The sequence below is a fragment of the Oryx dammah genome, unplaced genomic scaffold, assembly GCF_014754425.2.
Source record: "Oryx dammah isolate SB20612 unplaced genomic scaffold, SCBI_Odam_1.1 HiC_scaffold_9, whole genome shotgun sequence".
Taxonomy (NCBI): Eukaryota; Metazoa; Chordata; class Mammalia; order Artiodactyla; family Bovidae; genus Oryx; species Oryx dammah.
Genome location: NW_024070193.1, coordinates 58,579,110 through 58,593,204, shown reverse-complemented (window position 1 = coordinate 58,593,204; position 14,095 = coordinate 58,579,110). Strand labels below are relative to the sequence as shown.

At 43.2% G+C, this 14,095-nt stretch overlaps 1 protein-coding gene across 1 annotated transcript in view; it reads right to left on the bottom strand.

Moving 5' to 3' along the window:
* Positions 1 to 14,095, bottom strand: part of NEK10 (NIMA related kinase 10) — a 270,851-nt gene that overhangs the window by 233,106 nt on the left and 23,650 nt on the right. Inside the window, 2 exon segments of the mRNA XM_040246355.1 lie at positions 9,913 to 10,011; positions 11,719 to 11,849. Of these exon segments, the coding sequence (XP_040102289.1) occupies positions 9,913 to 10,011; positions 11,719 to 11,849 (230 nt within the window).

Here is a 14,095-nt window from a genome sequence, read left to right as displayed (position 1 = left end):
AGAGATACAAGAGCCAGTGCTGTAGATCTTTGTAGAACAGGAGCAGGGATGTTGGACTTTTTACTCCAGAAAGTCAGAGGCAGCCTTTAAGCACAGGACTTAACATCATGTGACAGAGACTCTGAAGAGGCCCTTCAAGATGTGCTGTTTAGAACACTACAGGGAGTCACGGTCAGAGCCAGGATCGTGGTCAGTGCAAGAGACTGTGCAGCTAGGACAGGTCAATACGTGGGAGAGACTAGAGTTGAGAGGAAGGCAAGGTGAATAAGAGAAATCAGGAGTCCCATTTTAGGCATGGCGATGCTGAGATGCCCAAAGAAGTCTACCAATCAACATGTGAAGAAAAAGACTATAGCAGGAGAGAGCTTGCCATCTCTCAGAGAAAAGCTGACAGAGAACGTCAGGAACGGGTGACTTCCTAAGTGGGGGGTGTCCTCGGGACTCATTGATTTTGGCCATGTAAAGGGGGATCCAGAACATGCTTTAGCTTACTCCCTGGTTCTCAGAAGCTCACGCACTGATGGGAAGCTGTCAATTACTGATTTGGTTAGGTTTAAAACTGGCTCTGGTGCTTATGTGTGGACAAACAAGGAGTGGTCCTCTCCTGAAAAGTTGGGATGATTTTAATTCTCTGCCTGTTAGCCATCTGAGTGAATGAGTTTCCTAACAAGCAGTAGTAAACATTAAAAAAAAATAATAAAGAACCAAATGACTGTGTGTGTGTGTGTGTGTGTGTACATATAGTGTGCATATATAAACAACTTAAGCTTGGGGTAAACTCTAACATTTTAGGAGAAATTAACATGAAATTCTAGTGGCAGAAGAAAAGAGAAACTGAAGAGCTTCTTGATGAAGGTGAATGAGGAGAGTGAAAAAGCTGGTTTTAAACTCAATGTTCAAAAAAGACTAAGATCATGGCATCTGGTCCCATCACTTCATGGCAAATTCTATTTGTGAGGAAAGTGAAAGCAGTGACAGATTTTATTTTCTTGGGCTCCAAAAGCATTGCAGATGGTGACTGAAACCATGAAATTAAAAGATGCTTGCTCCTTGGAAGAAAAGCTATGACAAACCTAGACAGTGTATTAAAAAGCAGAGACATCACTTTGGTGACAAAGGTCCATCTAATGAAAGCTATGGTTTTTTCCAGTAGTCATGTACAGATGTAGGAGTTGGACCATAAATAAGGCTGAGTGCTGAAGAAATGATGTTTTTGAATTGTGGTACTGCAGAAGATTCTTGAGAGTCCCTTGGACTTCAAGGAGATCCAACCAGTCAATCCTAAAGGAAATTAACCCTGAATATTCATTGGAATAACTGTTGCTGAAGCTCCAATACTTTGGCTACCTGATGCAAAGATCTGACTCATTGAAAAAGAACCTGATGCTGGGAAGATCGAAGACAAAAGGAGAAAAAGGCAGCAGAGGATGAAATGGTTAGATAGTATCACTGACTCAATGGACATGAATTTGAGCAAACTCCAGGAAATAGTGAAGGACAGGGAAGACTGGTATGCTGCAGTCCATGGGGTCACAAAGAGTTGGATACAACTTAGTGACTGAACAAAAATAACATGTAAGAACGAGATATTTGCTCCAGGTTAGGAATCATTACTCATCATGCTGAAGCTGAAGCTCCAATACTTTGGCCACCTGATGTGAAGAGCCAACTCATTAGAAAAGACCCTGATGCTGGGAAAGACTGAGGGCAGGAGGAAAAGGGTGTGACAGAGGATGAGATGTTGGATGGCATCACTGACTCAATGGACATGAGTTTGAGCAAACTACAGGAAATGGTGAAGGACAGGGAGGCCTAGTATGCTGGAGTCCATGGGGGTCACAGTCGGACATGATTTAGTGACAGAACAACAATAACCTGTCACATAAATGAAATAAACAAGCATATAATGTTTTTAAAAGATTACAAGCAAATATGAGTTAGCGTAGCTTTTTCTGGGACTTCCCTAGTGGTCCAGTGACTAAGACTCTGGGCTCCCAATGCACGGAGCTGGTCAGGGAGGTATCCCACATGCCTCAGCTAAAGCTCCCATAAGCTGCAGCAAGGTCAAGGATCCTGAGTGCTGCCACCAAGATCTGACACAGCCACAAAAATAAACACATAGTGTAAAAGAGTTAATGTAGCTATTTCTAGGGTGGTATAAAGGGTAAATTTTCATTTTTTATAGTTTTCTGTGTTTTTCAAATTTTTGTAGTAATCAAAAAAATTTAATGCAAAGAAATTCCACTTTATGAACACTCTCAGTCTCCACACTCTCCAGTAAAACCAGCATCAATGGCTTGAGTTGGCAATAAAAGACCCAAGCTCTGTTCCTGAGGAGCCCAGCTCAGCAGGAAGCAGGAGGAGCATGGGCGCAGGGTCCTTTGAGCCAGAAGAGCCAGAAAGGCAAAGAGGTGGGGGTGGCAGGCTTCAGACAAGGATGGGCAGGGCCTGAGGCTCAGAGGTGAGAGAGAGAGAGAAACTTCCCAAGAAACAACAAAGGGTTCAGTCTGACCTTGGTGAGCCCGAAGGATGTGCTGGGCAGGAGTGAGAGACAAGGCAAAGGAGGAAGAAGACCTCAGAGGAAACTGAACCAGAAAGGAACTGGAGTTTTACCTGGACTAACAGTGTTATGCCCAGAGTCCGAGTCCCCAAAGCTGAGAGAATAAGACGTCCACAGCAATGCAAAAGCATGAAGGGGTTTTATTTCTAGCTCGAGCTAGGGCTCCCGCCACATCCAACGCAGTGGAGTGGAGCAAGAGCCCGGAGCCCAGATTTACAGCGGTATTTATAGGTTTAGAACAAAGACAGAGAGTTGGCAAGGGCTGATTGGCTGCAGGAGTTTCCTGGTATTTACTAATTGGCTATTGGCTGCAGGGGGATGTCTTTTACGTCCTGATGAACTCAAACCAGGTTACGGGGAGTATGCTGATTAGATAAGTCCTGGCATCCGCAGCGATGACCTCACTGGGCAATGACTCAGCTTTTCCCGTGAGTCCTACCTTAGTCCCTGAAGCCCATCATGGCGTTTGTTAAGTCCCAACAACAGATTTTTTTTTTTTTTTAGATATGTAAAGACCCAAACCTAACATGTTGGGGACCTTAATGAGCCTTTCTCTCTGTCCAGTTTCTGGGACTGACATGAAGATCTCTCTAGAGAGGTCTGAGCTCTCTGCACACTTCACCAAAGTGACCAGGGTTCTCTTTTCCTGGAGGAGAAAGAAGTCTTCAGAGGCTCCTACTGGCCTCTCTACTACCTGATGAGATAAAATCACAGAAAAAGCCACTCTTGGAACTTCCCTGGTAGCCCAGTGGTTGACTTGAACTTGTGGTGCAAGGGATGTGGGTTTGATCCCTGGTCAGGGAAATAAGACCCCACATGCCATAAAGCCAAAAAAATTCTTTTTGAAAAGAAAAGCATCTCTCCATCACCTTGGTCTATTTTAAGAACTTAATCAAGACTCTGATGAGATTGCTGTTTCTTCCAACCCTTTGGTCCCCGTGATAGCTCTAGGGAGCTGAGGCTTAAGATTAGGCAAAGCTCCAAAGGAGATGCACTTGCCTTGTGGCCTTGATTCTAGTGTGGATGTGGACAATAGAGGTGTAAGCAGCAAACAAGTAACTACATAGGTCTCCTGGGCTAGAGGTCCCTGGGAAGGTCACAGAACACTTCACAGCATTTTTAATTGGATTGTGATGGTTTGGACCAGATATTTTTCCCTAATTCAAGCAGTCCTTGAGCTCTTGAGCAATTCTTGTAGAGAGCGCAAACAGCTTCCCAATCCAGACTTCCTAGATGCATTTCCAAAATACTTCAAATTTGTAGCATGTATTTCAGGAAATGTGATGTAAAATAAGAATGCCAACTTGTTCTTATCAGAAAAGTGGCTGCACTTATGGACAAAAAAAAAAGTCATGCTTAGTTAGATCAGGTGGTTCTCTTTTAACTGAACTTAAAGAACCTGGAACCACTCACTTCTATAAAAGTTACAGCTGGAAAAAAATAGTTACAGGTGGGAGAAGAGGCGATATCCTGGCAGTTACTAGGATCAGTTCAGTCAGTTCAGTTGCTCAGTCGTGTCCGACTCTTTGCAACCCCATGAATCGCAGCACGCCAGGCCTCCCTGTCCATCACCAACTCCAAGAGTTCACTCAGACTCATGTCCATCGAGTCAGTGATGCCATCCAGCCATCTCATCCTCTGTCGTCCCCTTCTCCTCCTGCCCCCAATCCCTCCCAGCATCAGAGTCTTCTCCAATGAGTCAACACTTCTCATGAGGTGACCAAAGTACTGGAGCTTCAGCTTTAGCATCATTCCTTCCAAAGAAATCCCAGGGCTGATCTCCTTCAGAATGGACTGGTTGGATCTCCTTGCAGTCCAAGGGACTCTCAAGAGTCTTCTCCAACACCACAGGTCAAAAGCATCAATTCTTTGGCGCTCAGCTTTCTTCACAGTTCAGCTCTCACATCCATACATGACCACAGGAAAAACCATAGCCTCGACTAGATGGACTTTTGTTGGCAAAGTAATGTCTCTGCTTTTGAATATGCTATCTAGGTTGGTCATAACATAGATCTTTTAATTTCATGGCTGCAGTCACCACCCACAGTGATTTTGGAGCCCCAAAAAATAAAGTCTGACACTGTTTCCACTGTTTCCCCATCTATTTCCCATGAAGTAATGGGACCAGATGCCATGATCTTCGTTTTCTGAATGTTGAGCTTTAAGCCAACTTTTTCACTCTCCACTTTCACTTTCATCAAGAGGCTTTTTAACTCCTCTTCACTTTCTGCCATAAAGGTGGTGTCATCTGCATAGCTGAGGTTATTGAGATTTCTCCTGGCAATCTTGATTCCAGCTTGGGCTTCTTCCAGCCCAGCGTTTCTCATGATGTACTCTGTATATAAGTTAAATAAGCAGAGTGACAATATACAACCTTGACGTAGTCCTTTTCCTATTTGGAAGCAGTCTGTTGTTCCATGTCCAGTTCTAACTGTTGCTTCCTGACCTGCATACAGATTTCTCAAAAGGCAGGTCAGGTGGTTTGGTATTCCCATCTCTTTCAGAATTTTCCACAGTTTATTGTGATCCACACAGTCAAAGGCTTTGGCATAGTCAATAAAGCAGAAATAGATGTCTTTCTGGAACTCTCTTGCTTTTTTGATGATCCAGGGGATATTGGCAATTTGATCTCTGGTTCCTCTGCCTTTTCTAAAACCAGGTTGAACATCTGGGAGTTCACGGTTCACGTATTGCTGAAGCCTGGCTTGGAGAATTTTGAGCATTACTTTACTAGCATGTGAGATGAGTGCAATTGTGTGGTAGTTTGAGCATTCTTTGGCATTGCCTTTCTTTGGGATTGGAATGAAAACTGACCATTTCCAGTCCTGTGGCCACTGCTGAGTTTTCCACATTTGCTGGCATATTGACTGCAGCACTTTCACAGCATCATCTTTCAGGATTTGAATAGCTCAACTGGAATTCTATCACCTCCACTAGCTTTGTTTGTAGTGATGCTTCCTAAGGCCCACTTGACTTCACATTCCTGGATGTCTGGATCTAGGTGATTGATCACACCATCGTGATTATCTTGGTCATGAAGATATTTTTTGTATAGTTCTTCTGTGTATTCTTGCCACCTCTTCTTAATTTCTTCTGCTTCTGTTAGGTCCTTACCATTTCTGTCCTTTATTGTGCCCATCTTTGCATGAAATATTCCCTTGGTATCTCTAATTTTCTTGAAGAGAAAAGAGAACACTATTTATTTATTCTTTTTTTTTTTTTTTTTGACTGTGACATGTGGATTGCGAGATCTCAGTTCAGTTCCTTGGCCATGGCTTGAACCTAGGCCACCGAAGTGAAAGCCCGGGATCCTAACCACTAGGCAACAAGGGAATTCCTGAGAACCTACTTTAAAATAACCCCTATTTTCCTATTACAGAGAAGGGGACACGGTGTAATTAAAATATTATTGAGTTAACTAAAAAAGTTTGTTCAGGTTTTTCTGTAAGATGTTATCAAAAACTTGAAAGAAGTTTTTGACCAACCCAATAGTTTAACAAATAAATCATGAAACTTAGATATATTTTATTTTACATCTAACAAAATTTAACATATAATGCAACTCTGACCTGATAACTATCACAAAGCAAGAATGGGTTTGGCTGACACTTTTTGGCATATATTTTCTGACAAAGTCATATAACATGATCCAATTTCCTTGAATTTACTTTTTATTTCTGCAGCATAAAACAGGTTCATTTTTGCAAATATATTAGAAAGATCCATCCATGTCTCCTAATGGCTTCTCCTAATCTTCGCTATTCAAAACATGCTTTTCTGAATTTCACCCTGTCACCTTCCTTGTTAATAGTCTCTTCTACAATCATCAAGTGGTCTGGTTCCGCCAGGGCCTCATTGATCAGGTCCTACCAGTTCAGCACCATCACTTGCAATAACTGCATGAAATTCTACATCTTCAGCCAGTTTCACAGGTTAGGTTATGTCTTATTTGTATTATGTTATAGAATCTTCACATCATCTGGCAATCAGCAGGGAGCGGACCAACAGAGGTGCCTCAGAGAAGCAGTTACACAGAAAAGATCCTGGAGTAGAGGTTGACTTTATAAGCGGTCAGTTAACTTTTAATCCATCCACGGATTAACAGTTAATCCATCTTTTGCCCAACCCTACTTAGACTAGAACTGGATGTAACAATCTGTCAGCAGTGAGAGGATGACATGAAAGGATACTCTTGATGTTCAACATTCCTAAATTCCTTCTCCTCCCATGAGAGCAAAGACATATATAATTATCTCTTTCTGGTTTAAATGTGCCAGTGTTGTAACAGTTTCGACTTCCCTGCACGGTCTCATAACTCTGTGCTTTCTTGCACAGCAAATAAGATGAAAAAGAGGTGGATGCATTTTCAAACAGCAGATTCTACTGAGGACAAATGATCTCAGGGTAGAAGGAAAAGTGGGAGGATGAAAATTCACTTACATCCCCTGCCACACATCAAGGTTTATTGCCATGTACAACCCAGAGTGACCTCAGGTTCAGAGACATTTTCGCTTGCCCTTTGAGGTCTACTGTGAGGTGTTTTGGAGAAGGCAATGGCACCCCACTCCAGTCCTCTTGCCTGGAAAATCCCATGGACGGCCTGGTAGGCTGCAGTCCATGGGGTCACGGACAGTCGAACACGACTGAACGACTTCACTTTCACTTTTCACTTTCATGCATTGGAGAAGGAAATGGCAACCCACTCCAGTGTTCTTGCCTGGAGAATCCCAGGGACGGGGGAGCCTGGTGGGCGGCCGTCTATGGGGCCGCACAGGGTTGGACACGACTGAAGTGACCTAGCAGCAGCAGCAGCAGTGAGGTGTTTGCCTCATCTGACTCTGGAGTAACAACTCTTGTCTCATTTCAGATGCTGCTTGGCAATGTTATTTCTGAGAACAACGGGGCAATTACAAGTCAACCTTAGGAAAACAACCCAGGAAACAGGGTATCCAGAAGTGTGGTTTAGAGGTGAATGTTGTTGGTGAAAATGAAATAGAAGAGGAACAAACAAGAAGAATGTCAGCTGGGTATAAGTAGGTGAGACTAAATTCCCAGTCAGCCATATTCTCAGGGTAAACTTGAGCAGCATAGCATCTGAAACATGCCCAATCTTATATATAACCAGAGTTGGACCAAAGGCCAAAGTCCACACCCGTCCAATTTCATCCATCCTATGTTTGTCTTAATATACTTTACTTTTTGTCACATTCTCTTTGTATTGAGACGTGGGTAACTAGCTCACCAGAGTGAGTCCCTAGGAAGAAAGAAACCGTGTGTCCTAGCCATCTTTGTACCTTCACCCTCTCTGACATGTACATGGTGGGGCTCAATAATTTGTTTCTTGAACTGAATCCAAGCCTTTCAGTCAACATCAAATCTGATGTTTGCAAAGAAAAGGGATAGGAAACCATACCAGTAAAGGCCCTGAGATGTATTTCTACTAGACTAAAGTTAGAGAGGAAAGAAAAAACAGGTAGTTCTGGCCAAACAAACGAGGTTATATGGGGTAGGAAACAATGGAAGACCTTTATACTTAATCCATATTTTACCCAACCCTGCTTTTAGAATAGAACTGGATGTAACAATCTGTCAGCAGTGAGAGGATGACATGAAAGGATACTCTTGATGTTCAACATTCCTAAATTCCTTCTCCTCCCATGAGAGCAAAGATATCTATAATCATCTCTTCCTGGTTTAAAGATTTCCAGGAACTGATTGTGTTGCAAGTCAATAAATCTGTCCAATGTCAGATGCCTCAATAATCGCTAAGAATTTGAAAATGTCCTCACAAGAGATCTCTTGACCTCAGAACTGTTAAGATCTCTTTCAGCTGCTGGAGGCCAGCCCTCACCTGCCTATCTTCCCTGATGATTCCTGTACCTGGTGTCTGCAGGGCAGAGAGATAGTAAAATCTCTACACTCAATACAGGAAAACTTCTGCCTTCCCCAAAGTACCAACCTAACAAATGACCTATTGGACATCCCCTGAGGAGTCTATGATTACCATCTTCAAAACAAATTAAAGAACTTCAATTTTCCAATAATACCATTTCAGGCATAATTATTGTGCTACTAACATTGCTCTTACTTTGTTCAAGCACAAGAACAAACAGTCTAGACAACCTCAGGTCCTCTGCAGTGGTCATTAATCGTTCAACAGTCTTTTGAGGACATTGACAACAACTGATTGTAACCCAATTACATAACCTTGGTAAAGATTCTAGGCGTCTTGTGTTATCTGAGCCAGTCTACTGATCTTCTGTTTAAACCACATAAAAGCCATGCCACATGCAATCCCAACCCTAGATTGTTTTAAATTAAACCAATTTATTTGGCAGTCACTGTCAATACTTAAGTTTGCAATACTAAATAAGCCCTCCAAAAGATCAAATCCTCAGACTACCACTTGCACTCTGTTTAGGGATGTTATTCTACTGCACTGGGCCAAATCAGAGTCTTATTTCAGTCAGTCATTAAATTTTCAGTAATCTTCCCGTTTTCCAGAATAAGAGCAATCTTTCCCATCTCACTGGGACAGAATTCAGATCTCTCAACCAAGTTTCAGAATGATGGGGAAGAGTCAAGGTTCTTCCTGGGCTTCTCTGCTAGTGCTTGTGGGGAGAAAGTCTGGGCCTCTCGGGAAGAGTAGAAGGCCAGTCCAGCCATGTGGGACGCTGGGACCCTCCTTCCAGTCTGACAGCAGCACAGCTCCCACTGCAAGTGGCCCAGGACCGAGAGAAAGGTCACTCCTGACCGTAATCCGGCACCAGGCAACAGCTCACTGGAAAACCCTGGTATTTTCAGGAGGGAATCTGGAGGGCCGGCCAGCTAGCCCTTCCCTGCACCTCACAGTGCACCAGTCTTAAGACAAAGGAGAGCAAAGGAAAGAACATTTGACTTGGTCCTGAAAAGAAATACCATCCTCAGGCTGTAACTGGTTATCTCACCCCACCCTTTCCCTGAGGTCCAGGCTGCAGCAGCCCAGTTAATCAGTGCTTGGATTGACTGCAAATCCGGACTTTGAGGATGCTGGCCATGGTGTTATCCAATGTCTCTGCGATAAACGCCTCCTGAATATCCAAACTCAAGACAAGGAAAACAGCGTGACTTGGGTGTGTTCCCATTCTGCCTTGTCTATCATAAAATTCAGCTAAATTCAGGCCTAACCAGAGTAATTTTAATGAGATCATCTGCAATGATGATTCATTCACCTCCTTTGAAATGGTCTTTGCTCTGTTTTATCCTTTGAGCATGTTACATTCATAAACTGCTTCAAACCGGATGCTAGAAACAAGATACATAATACATGCCATTCTTGGGTAAATGTCTTTTTCTTTCTGGGACAGTCTTACCTGCATATGAGTCTATTTTTCACCAAGGCTGTAAATATCTCCTGAAATAGTTTATGCTGGGAATGTTTGCTGAAATTTCTCTCATTCTTGTAGTTAATACTAAGATGAAACAAACAGAAAAGCATTTTGTAATAAAAATTATTTAGACTGCCTCAAAATTACCAGTGCAGAGGAAGATCACCTATATGCATGCAAATGTTGAAGGGTTCTTGAAATCCAATGTATTGCCAAAGCAAGTATCAGCTGTTGAAATAGGAGATGGAAATTAAATTATAGAGTTAATAATAAAGATTAGAGTCAAGCATATATATTTCATTTTATTACATTATATTATTCCCTATAAACACTTAATAGTTAAAATTTGTGAGAGGGAAGAAAAGGCTACATGGAGAGAAAGCGTGGTAGAGTGCGTGATCTAGACAGCCGTGCAACAGGCAGACAAGGCCCGCTCCCTTCACCTCACTACCTGCCGCAGCTGTAGTATGTGATCTAGACAGCCGTGCAACAGGCACAAGGCCCGCTCCCTTCACCTCACTACCTGCCACGGCTGTGGCCACTATAGCTGTTAACACCACTGGACACCATGCATATCTCCTTGTGGTCAACAGCCCTTCAACTGTGAGAGATTTTGTGGCTGTGGATTGTGTGTGTGTGGTGATGGGCTGGGGGCAGGGGGTGTGTGTGAATACAACAAAGCAGTGAGGTATCGTAACTTCAGTTTTTTCTCTCCTGATATTACAGCCAAAAGAGAGGTTAAAAATATCCCAAAGCCATACCCTTTAAAAGGATCACATTGCTATGGAATATATAATATGATATTTAGTGTACATTCAAATAGACCAATTTTTAGAACTAGGCTAAATACACTGGAGTTCCATAAATACACCACCTCAGAGGCAGGTTTTGTAGCCTTATTATTGCCATTTGTACTGCTCCACCCTCATGCGATGTCAGAGGTCATGGGACTGACTGTGCCCCCTAATCTAGTTCATAGTAGAGGGGGGTCTGTCATAGTTCTTAGTACACAGAATGGGCAGACTGAATATGTAACAATTTTTTTAAGACTTCTGCATTTCTCACTAAACATGTATTTTTAAAATATTAACTCATGTAACATCATGTGATGTTTGTGGACTATTAAATTCACTGTCAGAAAATAATAGGGAAACAAGACTTAGGCCAAAAAAATAAATGATCATTCTAGAATATTTATATCGGTATTTCATGTCATTCATTATTTACATTGTACTTAGTGTCAAATGACCTTACCACGGGGAAAACTGGAAAGAACCAGCTTCCTGAACAGGGGTGGCCCATGGCAGCATACAGCTGCTATGAGGTCTCCATGGCAACAGGAAAGCGAACCATGGGCTGGCACTTTCAACGTGAAAGGTGAGCAGTATTTCAACTGAAAGCCTGAGCACTTTGACAATCACGTCCTCAGCCATCATGATTGCTCACAGCAAGGGCTTTCATGCCTCCTCACAGCAGGCGAGATATGCACCCACCAAAAGCTAAAGACAAAGCTCACAATCAGCCTCGCCAGGTCAAGCTGATGGAGCAAATGCCAAATGTATGTCAGCCGGGTGTCCCGAAGCTCCCAGGTCACTTCCACCTGCAGCCAGCCAGTCTGTTCCTCACACAGCACTTCCGGGAGTGGGCTAACTGCAATTATTAAATTCAAAATCCCCGTGGTAAATTTTAAAATGGACTTTCCATTTTAGCCCCTGTGACAGACTTAAGTAAGTCTTTGGGCTAATTAGCAGCCCAGGCTGCTGAAGGCAAGGAACATACTGGATTTCTTACCTAAAATTTTCGAGTTCAACAGCTTCTGTGGACTCATGCCACCGACCTCGAGCTCTGTGCCCACCTGCCCTGACAGCAGGCTCAGACTTCATCATGCTGTTCTGGGCGCTATCGAAGTTAATAGCTGGAAGCTATAGAAACAGAAGCACAGAGGACTTGAGGAGGACAATTCAGCTCAGGATAAAGACAGTCATACAAAAAACAGAGGGGTGGGTGAAGGAAACGGGTGTGCCCCAAGCCAACAATTAACATGAGAACTGTGTCAGATGTCTGGATTTCCCAAGATTTAGACACCCTCAACTTCTCTCTGCTCATCTACTCTCTCCACCTTATGCTGCTGTTTCTTCACAGCCTGTGACACCACCTGTCATACCTTACAGTTTTTACCTGTTTTCAGTCTCCCTTGAGCACACTGTCAGCTCAGCACAGCAGGAGCTTGCCCATGCTGTGCATCCCCAGCAGTGCCCACAGTGCTGGGGATCCAGACCTGGGGAGGCCTGGGGACTGGGCGCTTTGGCAGCTCCTTGGGTGATTCCAGAGTGCAGTCAGAGCAGAGAGTTGGCAGATCCAGCTAGAAACTCTGGTCTAGAGGACTGAGAACGAGCCATCTTCACTCATCCTTCATATTCACGAAGCATGCACACTGAATGCCAACTCTTAGAGCTATGAAGGCAAAGAGATTCTATCCTTGTAATCAGTCTGAACATCCTGATTCCTCAATCATGTTTATAAAAGTCATGAAAATATATTACAGAATTAACCATAAGGAAAGGAAAAATTTGCTTACATTAACTAAAATAATTTGACTATGCCCCTCTTTATAACTTTAATAGTAATTATTTATATAGTAAATTTTGATATTATCACTATTCAAGTTGCCTCTCTTACCTGTAATTGGGATAACCCTGAGGACTGTTTCTTGTATCATTCATCAAAGCATTTGATAGAAGCCTGCATAAAGATGCCATTTCTTCATCTAACGAGAACATGCCAGACTGCCCACAAGGCAGTCAGCTAACAAAAATACATTCTAATAGGGTCATTGTTTAATGGCTAGCAAAATCACCCAAACCCTTCGTCATCAAATGCCAGCCATAGCTGAATTCTCAAAAGATTAATAATAAATCTTATATCCTGTAAAACCACATGTCTAACTCAGTTCAGTTAGCCAACCAATCCACAACCACCACAAGACAACAGGCCACAGCCCCTTGAGGTACAATGCCTAGTGGTTAAGACAATGAACTCCAGACCAGATCCCCTTGCTTGAAAACTACTCTTAGATAGCTGTGTGATCTTGAAAGTTACTGAGTCTCACTGGGCATTGGTTTCCACATCATCACAATGGGGATAATAATTGTATGCAGCTCAGAGTTATCATGAAAACTGAATGACTTAGGATTTATAAAGCATTTGCTATTTGCCAGGCATAGTTCTCAGTTCTTTATACTCTTTTAATCCTCAAAATTGTTCCCATTGCACAGATGCATTTGCTAGATAAATGAGATTTATCATTCCAAATTAGATGATGAGATGTGATAGCCCCAATGATGCTAGGCATGAGGTCACAACGATGAGCAGATTGTCCTGTGTTACTCAGAACATGGAATGACGCAGCAGACAAGAAGTAGGCTTTCCAGGTCCAAGAGCTCTCAAAACCCCTTGCCATCAGCCCAACCGCCAGAACACTGCTGCAAGAGCCAGCAGAGAGAGAACAGGCCAGTGTACTTCAGAGAGAGGGCGGGTGGGAGGCAGAGGCAGCCTGTGGCCATTCCCTTTGGCAGCAGAGCAGGTGCTGGGAAGCCGCCCATGGACACACAGTGGATGAGAGAGACTTGACACCCATAGCTTGCAAGACCAGGAAGTTAAGAGAATCTCGAAGCAACCAGCCTTATTCAAACACAAGTATAAGTCTAAAACCCAGTTCAAAGCTTAGAGCCTTTTCTCTTGGGTTCCCAATTCCTTAGGCTCTCTGCGAATCTTCTATCTACCACATAAATCGGTCTACAACCTGGAACAGCCACAGCCAGGGTAGCCAGAGTGGCAGGGCCAGGTAAACAGCCCCTTACACACTTCTGTCATGTTAAGCCACTGGTTCTGTTACGATGCACTACATCTGACAGGTTATTTGGGGCAACCCAGAATCTGAATGTCCAGCATCATAAATTTAGCATAACCCAAATTCATAGAGATAATTTCAATGTGTGTCCCTTCCTGCAATGAAGGACTTGTGGCTCTCAGATTTTAAAACTTCCTCAAAAGGCATAAGATTCGGCCACTAATCATCACCATCACCATCATCACCATCACAACTGTCACCACCACCACCGTCCCCACCGTCCCCACCGTCCCCACCAGCCCCACCGTCCCCACCGTC